The sequence below is a fragment of the Haemaphysalis longicornis genome, unplaced genomic scaffold (assembly GCF_048455015.1).
Source record: "Haemaphysalis longicornis isolate Haplotype H1 unplaced genomic scaffold, Haemaphysalis longicornis Haplotype H1 scaffold_10, whole genome shotgun sequence".
NCBI lineage: Eukaryota > Metazoa > Arthropoda > Arachnida > Ixodida > Ixodidae > Haemaphysalis > Haemaphysalis longicornis.
The window spans coordinates 147,590,653-147,600,701 of record NW_027526204.1 but is presented as its reverse complement, the minus strand read 5'-3'; the positions used below and the strand labels follow the sequence as shown (position 1 = coordinate 147,600,701).

At 46.9% G+C, this 10,049-nt stretch overlaps 1 protein-coding gene across 2 annotated transcripts in view; it reads right to left on the bottom strand.

Moving 5' to 3' along the window:
* Positions 1-4,328: 4,328 nt before the first annotated feature.
* Positions 4,329-10,049, bottom strand: part of Pxn (Peroxidasin) — a 99,350-nt gene continuing 93,629 nt past the window's right edge. For both annotated transcript variants that reach the window (XM_077691185.1, XM_077691186.1), the window contains one exon: positions 4,329-5,029. In XM_077691185.1, coding sequence (XP_077547311.1) covers positions 4,881-5,029 — 149 coding nt within the window. In that variant the 3' untranslated portion in view covers positions 4,329-4,880. The remainder of the gene's footprint in view (positions 5,030-10,049) is intronic.

The window sequence follows — 10,049 nt, the reverse complement described above, 5'->3', positions numbered from 1 at the left end:
TAATTCCGGGTCGGGCAAGTGCGCCAGGATCTTCGTTTTTTCGGAGGAAGTTTCTTGCGTCATTGTTTGCACGCAACACATACCCTTGAGGGGAAGGAAGGAAGGAATGCATTTTTTTTCGTCCATCGGGATCAGGTATTGGGGGTGGAGGAGGCCCACAGGGCCACCGCGATCGCCAGGGCCCGGGTCCTGAGTCCTCCGGGTCGCGCAACATCTGCTACCAGAAGTAAGGGGAGGGAACGCTATGGGTCTGCGGGGCATTCGCAGAGGGAATGGTAGTGAGTGTCGAGTGCCCCTCAGGCTTGAAAGGTAGGGTCAGTAAAGAGGTGTGGATGACTGTGTATCAATTGTGTTCTGTGTGGGAAGGTGTGTGTTTGTAGAACGCGCAGCATGTGGCCCGCCTCCGGAGAGAGGTGTTGGTGCGGGGGTGGGTATCGGCCGCGGAGAAGGCTGTAGTGCAGGGCAATATCCCTGTATTGCAGGAGGGAGGTTGGCTTGCCTGCATGGCCATGGCGTGTAGGCGTACTGAAAATGGCGACCCGGTGGATTAGTTCGCTAGCACGAAGGTGCACCACTTCATTAGCGCCTACGCCTGTGTGGGCTGGTGTCCACACCAGGTTCATGATGTCGGACGGAGGATTTTTGGAGAGAATGTTCAATGCCATGGGGGAGATGTTACCGCGAATGAAGTTGCGGATGGTGTGCTGACAGTCAGAGAGGACAAATTCGGGGCTGGGGCGCTGGGTGAGCGCGAGGGCAATGGCTGCCTTCTCCTAGCGTGCCGCGATAGAACGCTTTTTTTTTTGTTACCAACTGTCAATGCTCCTGTTTGCAACCTCTGTGGGGCCAACAAAGTGCCCTAAATTGGACGATTACGACGATCATCTATATCCTAAACAATGCACCTCACATTAGCAACCCTAACTAGGGGCATCCTCCACGAGAAACGAATGCGTAGCAGCTTACGGTCGAACGTCCTTCATATTGAGGTAAATCTTTCTTCCCCTCCATCCGACTACAAGCTTGCCAGAATTCTCCAAGCAAGTACGCTAAACATGAAACATTGCCTCCTAACCAAATGTTATTCCAAATTGATCGTTGCAGTGGTCTTTAGAGGAACTAGTAAAAAGCCTTGAGAATGAGTTGCACTCATCCTACTTTCATTAGGACAGCCCGCGCCTTTAAAAATGTTCGGCTATTCTTCTCAAGGATTACATTAAAGGGACTCTGCAACACTTGCGATAAACGCTCTCACCTTCTGCTTCGCGTCTGGGAGCATCGTGAAATTTATTGTTATCGCGAGCACGGAGTGGCACTGCGCGATTTGCTCGTCGCAATAGATCCGCCCTTCGTTTTGGCTTTACTTTTGTGGGATAACTGATGCATGTTTTCTAGCGCAAAGATAACGACGCGAACACAGAGAAGAATGCGGACGGTAGAGACGCGGATCGGTTCATCGACTGCAAGGTTGGCGTGGTATGCAAGATACCATTTGCCTTGTGGCATTTGCGAGATCGGCCAAACACGCCGGTGCGTAAACAACCGTCTGTATGAGCAACGAGCAGTAGTACAATCAGTTGTGGTAGCTGGACATTTGGCTGATCGCTGCCGCTGCTGCAAGTGTGTTAAAAAATTTGAACACACATTCGTCTTGCGCATCTTCCATGCGCAAACAGATAGTAAATATTCGAGGCATACAAAATTATCTGAGGCCGAGACATGTATGAGTACCCTTTCACTGGCATTGTCAAAAAAAGAACTTTGATATCTAAACAAGAAAGATGCATAGTGACGTAGCGCGTGCGCAGAAATATCGTTTTTGGCTATAGCGTCGGTCCCGTCAGCTTTCTTCTCCGTGTTTGCATCGTTTTTCTTTGCGCTAGAAAACATGTCTTCGTAATCCGGGTACCAACTTGCCCACCTTTCCGCAATAATTAACGTTTTTGTGGATGTTTTAATCAAGTGGCTATCGAGGGCGTTTATTACTTCATCTAAAGAAAACCCGACCAATAGCCAGTACATCGCTGTAATGACGTAATTCGAGTGGTCGAGAAAACCAATACCTGTAAAGGGAGGATAATCTTCATCTGATTGGCATAGAGCAGTAATTGTTATCTGAGGTAGTTTGCGACCTCCTAGTACAAGTTCTGAAAGCATTTAATGTTAAAGAAAAAGTTGAATAAAGTGTTGCAGGGCCCCTTTCAAGGTAGATATTAACATCTTTCAGCTCTCTGATCTTCGTCATTTGCACTTTCAAGCGCACTGCGATGAACTTCGCGCAGTCGCCGAGAGCCCCACCAGCTTCTGGCGTCACTGTCGTTGCCGGGTGCAGCCGCGAGACTGCGCTCCCTTTGACAAACCCTAAAATACCGATCCCTAATTGCCTTGGTTGTCGAGCACGAGAGGACACGCGAGCGAAGCGCTTTTATTCCTGCTCTGCTCCCGTTGTCGCAAAGGCATGCCGGCTCGATGCGACCGAATAAGTAAACGGCATGCCCACGCCCCTCTTGTATGCGGCCCACATACCGGGGGAGATGCCGTCGCGAGCGGTCGTGGAGCGTGACAGCCGGCCGCATACATTCCAGGGCACCTCCGCGTCGCCGGCTTTTGATCTCGCCGCAGAACACGGTGCCGAGATGGTCCCCGTACTTGGATTGGACCTCCAGCGGGAGTCTTAACCGCTGCGTTTAGTTTGGGTGGTCTGAACTGTATCTGTATCATCTAATTAATCTAGACATTTAGACAGAGAGAAAGAGAGAGAGAGAAAGATTAAGAGAAAGAGGTGGATGGATGGATGGATGGATGGATGGATGGATGGATGGATGGATGGATGGATGGATGGATGGATGGATGGATGGATGGATGGATGGATGGATGGATGGAAAGAATATACCTTATTGTAGAAGAGGGTTTATTGTATAATAAACCCTTTGTTACGAGGCGAGGATGCTGTTGAAAAATGCATTTGCCGTATTTATAAACCCAAGGCGTAACAATAACAACTCGTCCACTTCTTCTACCTGTACTCGTCACAGAATCTCCTTTTGTGTAAACTGTGGCAAATTCCCCCTTAACCACATAGTTTGTTAGTCTACTTTTTCGGTGCCTCGTGTCAGTATTGTAAAATAGCGTTTTATTGTCGAGAAAACGTATAAAGTAAAGTGAGCACGTTAAACAAGCCCTCCAGCGCGCTGCACAGTGCGTTACACGCTCATCTATTATAGCGAGCTTTACTTCAATTGTGACGAACATTCAACAAATTCAGGACAAGGGCTACAGTAGTCTAATTAGACATTATAATGGTGTATATAGTTCCCCCCCGTAATTTAATTGAGGTAAACGCGGCAAAATGCCGGAAGTGCCAAAAACCGTGTTTTAGCAAAAGTTTGTGGACAGTGCGCCATAAAAACACGCAGCCCCTTTTGTGTTTCATATATATACGTCTACAATATATAGATGCTTGTTTAACCGAACGTGTGAGGTAGCAAACCTATGCTTCCCAGGAATACAGACATGGATTACGAAATACAACTACTGCAGTGTATGTATGAAGTGCGGTCAAACTAAATCATAAAAAAGGGAGAACTACAGATATATTTACTGTATGTATATATTTAAAGCTTCGCCCATGCACCTTAGACGCTACGCAACTTGGGCTTGGTGCAATCACCCTTCCTCTGAGTAACGGGGTAACAGACAACAGTTTTTCAGGACAGTTCCTACAACCGACTGCATGGTTCGCCCCCTATAGTCTGATAATTCGTCGTGTGAAACGAAGAGACATCGAATTTCCGTTGTACAGGTGTAAGACCACGAAGACAAATTTTCACGGCAGCCGCATCAAGCATGACGGAAAGCGATAGGCTCATTAATTGCATTACCTGGGCTGTGAACTGTGCAGCAGTGTTCTCGGGCTTCCTACTGTCCCATCCTAAAAGATCGAAGTAATAAACGGTCGTTCAACATGTTGATTTTAGTTGTCTAGAAATGTTTTGTTTTTCATATACATGCATCTACAACATGTGATGAACAGGCCTAACAGGTTCTCGTTGGCTGTAATTTCTGCCTGGGAAAATGGGCTCAATGAGAGTACTCTCCAAGCAACCGTGTGCAGTGCAGCAAAGCCCACAGGGCGTATGTGTGTTGCTAATAGCACAGTAGCTCTTGCGAAAGGCTGTTAGTTAAATAGCCTCCGTAAGGCTTTGCAAGAGCCGGTAGTATCGGCCAAAACGGTTATAACTAAGTCATTGACCTAAAGCTTGGGAAGCAACGCTCATTGCAGCCAAATACATCAAAACCACAGGTTTTACGAGATAGACAGCAAGACATTGGTTTACAACAAGTTTTACTGATGCTTATAACAGGCTGCGAAGGCATATGTAACAAAATAGTTGTCCACGCAGACAGAAATAACGTTATATAAAAGCTGCGCAGGGTAAACAAGGGGAAAAATGCAAGTAAGCCCAAAGAATCCAACGAATCGACCCCGAAAATGGCAGTATTCCCATGGCACACAAACACAAATTCAAATATCCCGCCGCATCGTACGCACGCGTTGTAGATGAAACCCCGTAAGAACATGCAGCCAGAATTCATTTGTTTGTTGCGTACGCAAACACACACACGTCAAGGGTAAGAATCAAAATCTGCACTGACTGACTAGGCGGTTATTCGTCCTCACAAAACAATACACAATGGAAATATAGTTTCGAGCATGCTCTTCAACGATTAACAAAAAGTACAATTCAACAGACAACAGCAAGCATATATCAAGTTTACTATTGAAAGGCGCGCTTAAATGAGTGACAGTTCATTTCCCCGAAACTATCAGGGAAATAATACAGTGTTAAATCAATGTTGAGAGGAAAACAGCATATATATTACACAGAGTTCACATCAGCAGCGTATTGGCGGATGGCGTGCGTTGCTGGTCGTTCGGCGGACCGACGTCTTCCTCCACGATGAACGGTATCCTTGGCGCGATACTTCTTTGTTACGGGCTTGCTGCGGACTCCCGGACACTTAATATCTAGAAAAAAAAAGGAACGGGAAAGACGTCCAGATGAGCCCATATGCATATATGAATACATACATACATGCATGCATGCATGCATGCAATTGATTGATTGTGGTGTTTAACGCGCCGACGCAACGCAGGCGGTGAGGCGCGCCGTAGTGGAGGGCTCCGGATTAATTTTGACCACCTGGGGATCTTTAACGTGCGCCGAAATCTCGAACACACGGGCGTTTTTGCTTTTCGCCTCCATCAGAAAAGCGGCCGCCGCGGCCGGGAATCGAACCCGCGACCTCATGCTCAGCAGCGCAACGCCTTAGCCACTGAGCCACCGCGGCGGGTGCGTGCATGCAAGCATACGTACATACATACATACATACATACATACATACATACATACATACATACATACATACATACATACATACATACATACATACATACATACATACATACATACATACATACATACATACATACATACATACATACATACATACATACATACATACATACATACATACATACATACATACATACATACATACATACATACATACATACATACATACATACATACATACATACATACATACATACATACATACATACATACATACATACATACATACATACCAGGGTGTCGAACCGGAACCGAACCGAACCGAAAACCGGAACCGAACCGGTATTTTTTCCGGAACTGAACCCGAACCCGAACCGTTATTTTTTGAGCACGCTGAACCCGAACCGGAACTGAACCGGAAAAAGAAATAACGGTTACCGGTTCATGCCGAAACGGTTCGACCCTCTGTTGTTGATATTGCACAGTCAATGCAATTCAGGCCTTTTTTTCTTTCCCGTACCATCAACTTCGTACTTGCTCGCGCACTTTCCCCTCCAGACAATTGAACACTATCACGCTTTATGTAACAACAGGGGAAATGAATGAGCACCAATGTAGCATTGGTCTGTTGCTGCTGGAGGCGCGAGCGTAGTGCAAGCTGACCAAACGAAATGTCATTCTCGGCAGCTTGCAGGTGATATAAAACGACTTTGCCCTTCCCTAGCTGCGACTTCATTGGAGAAATCAGGCTGCAGGAGTGCTCCACTGCGCAACAGCGAAAGCTCACACCCGATGTGTGCAAACTTTTTGCATTTCATAATTTGTTGAAAAGGTCCGACACCTGCAAGTTATTAATACTTGACAAGTGTGACCGCAGGAGCTGCTCAGTGGCTAAGTTGTTTGCTAAGCCGTTTGCCCAACTCGCTACATTGCTTCTACTGCTACTCGTTCCGGAGGGGAGTACTGCTGTGGACGAATTAAAGAGCGTCTACCCAAAAAGTCCCATCTCATGCTCCACGTGTCAAATTTCCCTTTCATTTTGTAACCGCATTACCTGTTATAAGATTCCGCAATGTAGCACACGGAACGATGGTAGGGGTTCAGGCGGTACGATGACATACTGATTGTAATGCACACTTTCGGTATCGCAAAAGGAATTGCAGTGGTCAGAGCAATAATGCAGTGACTGAGCGTAACTAAAGCTTACTTTTAACAAAAGTGTGGCTAACACATTCGATAAGGTGACAGCTAACAAATTATTCAGGGTTACCAAATAATATAATTCATTGGTAGTATTTATGTGCCTGTTGTAGAATTTTTCTGTTTTGTTACAAATATAAAAAATGTGCGCCATTGTTATTAAGCGCTGGTATTTGAACACGCCCGTACGCAGGACTAAATTTAAGGCCTCAAGGTTAGCGTGATGGGCGATTGCATAGCGACAATTGCGATTTCAACAAAAAAGGAAAGGACAGAAAATATATCCCACCATCATATCTCTTGGCATTGGCTTTATGAATAGTTGCTAGGACAACAGAAAGTCTGAGCGATAAAGAAGGTGGTAAATCGTCGCCACTTCATGTGTTTTTCTAATATCTCCTAATTGTTTAAAGTTTCCTTTGCAATTGCGCCACTGCCCTTGGGGAGCAGCACCATTTTGAATGTCAGTTTGTGTTTTGATTTGACGGTCGTTTTAAACTAGTAAATGTTTTTTTTCTAATTTTAGTGATAATTCAACTAATCGAACCGGTTCGCGAACCGGTTCAAGCTCCCGAACCGGTTCGCGAACCGGTTCGGTACGTGATTTTGTCGAACCGGAACTGAACCGGAACGAAATTATTTCACCCGAACCCGAACCGTAACCGAACCGGTATTTTTTTCGGTTCGACACCCTGATACATACATACATACATACATGCATGCATACATACAAACATACATACGTATATGCATACATGCATGCACACATGTCCACCCACCGCCTACGCTAGCACTCAACGCGATAATGAAAAAAGTTTTCCACTCCACTCCATTCCACACATACAAACATGCAAGCATGGATGCACGCATACATCCATACGTACAAACATACATACATGCATGCATGCATGCATGCATACTTACCTACCTACCTACCTACCTACCTACCTACCTACCTACATACATACATACATACATACATACATACATACATACATACATACATACATACATACATACATACATACATACATACATGTATGCATGCGTGCATACATTCATGCATAAAGACATCATACGTGCATGCGTACGTACATACACACATACATAGAAACATACATGCATGCATACATGCACACATACATATATCCTAAGTCTTCTCGACCACAAAGAATTCGAAGAATATGATTTACCTTTAAATGTGACAAAAATATTTTATGTCAGTAAGAAAGACACGTGTTTTCTCTAGATTTCCGACATAAAAAAATTCAGCTTCGCTCGAGACGTAAGCTTGTATATTGAATTTATTGTGGCCTGCTCATTTCCGGCTTGGCCTAGAAAAATTTGACAAAGACTGTACATACTATGTACATACGTGCGCACACAAACACGATACTTGTTACCATATAGAAGTTTTCGATGCTCAAAGTCCGCTAGTAATATGTAAGATAGCTGGCTTTCCTCAGAAAAGTCCGGTTAGCGACTGGTTTTTATAGTCTTTGCACACTGATTATGAATAAAAGGTTATATATCGCAGGCGAGTCCAAATGACGTTTTTCTTTTGCAATGCGCGCGATCTCCGACGAAAGGAACATTTTCCCCCCCCTCCTTTTCTGGGACGTCTCGTGATGGTCAGTGATGGTCACGCTCCTACCGCGATAGATATCGGAAACTTTGCAAACGCTCAGCTGTTAGCCCGGAGTTTAGTAGCATATGCGCGAGGTCCTAAGCTTATTCAACCACTGGCTTACGGGTGTGTTTAAGTGTCTTGTGGTTTGAATTTGAGCGGGGACCTCAAAGCAGTGACGTCTGTGACTGCTGCTCACCGGTTTTGTGGGGCAATTTGTAACCAGCGAGACCAGTGTAGATAGTTTAATTTGCTTAGAACAAGGAAAATTAGTACCCCAGTTGTTTGTTCACATCTAAGTAATCACTCACACACGCGATTTTTCGGCGCTTTATGGTCGGTGCACAAACATATCGCGTTCCTGTAATGTACACATGGGAACGCGATATGTAGATATACGAACGCGAATTTGTAGAAACAGCTTCTTGTTCCGGGTGTATACACGAACTTATCATCCCAACTTTCCTTAATGATTCGCCTTATTTTGCTTGCAACTGTCGTTCAGTCCTGTTGTGTGCTTCGTGACGCCCACCGAAGTCGAACAGTTTTTGTGTCGGGAGCAATATATGGGGCATGTCGGCAAAATAGTCGCGTCTACCCACATCGGTATATGTCAACACAGCAAGCGACGAAAGCGCACAGAACGATGGGGTGTAGGGAGTGCAAGAGCTTCTGTAGTTAATTCCACAAGCTAGGTGCAGCACTGTGGAGGCTACATTGTTGTCAACAGCCCTCCCTCTCAGTGCGCCTAACTCACCGCGAAGGAAGCGACAAAAGGCGCCTGGGCCTTGCGGTTCCACTTGCCGAGAGGGGAGAAGGGAATGTCCTTTCGGGGCCCCCTTCACGGCGAATTAGGCGCCCTCAGTGGGCACTGTATTGACAAAAATGTAGCCTCCACAGTGCTGCATCTATAGTTCATACCACAAGCTAGCTGCAGCACTGTGGAGGCTACATTGTTATCAACAGTGCGGCCACTGAGGGTGCCTAACTCGCCGTGAAGGGGGTCCTGAAAGGACACTCCCTTCTCCCCTCTCGGGAAGTGGCACCGCAAGGCCCCTGCGCCTTCTGTCGCTTCCTTCGCGGTGAGTTAGGCGCCCTGAGAGGGAGGGCTGTTGACAACAATGTAGCCTCCACAGTGCTGCCCCTAGCTTGTGGAATTAACTATAGCTTGTGGTATGAACTATAGAAATCCTCCGTTGAATCATCGCTCAGGAGACAGATCCAAACCCATTCCATCCCCACTCGACCCATTTTCACCCACATATCGCCATCCCTCTTTTCAAATCCCGCTTGTCCACACTGCGGGGACTACGAAGACACCCCCCCTCGCCAACTGGAACTGCCTCCCCCTGCTTCCTCTTCCCCTCCTCCCCTGCCCCCCCCACCTGCCCCCCCCCCCCGTCTTCTGGCTGTCTGCCCTCGCGCGCTCGGATGCCCAGTCCCAGTGCGCCCTGGTCGACAGGGCTCGGGCCTATAGAGCTGCGCTTCCGCGGCTCAACCGGCCGTACTAAGCCTGGCCGGGAATAAAACGTGTTTCGCTATCTCTCGCCCTCTTTCTCTAGAAAGAGAGAGAGAGAGAAATTTCATTTCTCCAGCAGAGGCTGATGTGTGGGCGTCGCCCCGTGGAAGGCGTCCCTAGTCCGGGATGCCTTGACTTCGGCTGGCCGTCCGTGCTCGGGTCACCAACTTAAGCTGGATATCCGGGTCCGGGCTGGCCAGGGAAGCCCTCCACTGCTCGAAGGTTGGGTTGGAAAGGGGGGGCAAGTCTGGAGTTCGTTGGCACTCCCATATGATGTGGTAGAGGGTGCCAGGCTGGGGACAGTAAGCGCAGAGGGAAGGTTGTTGGGTGGGGAAGATGAGGTGGA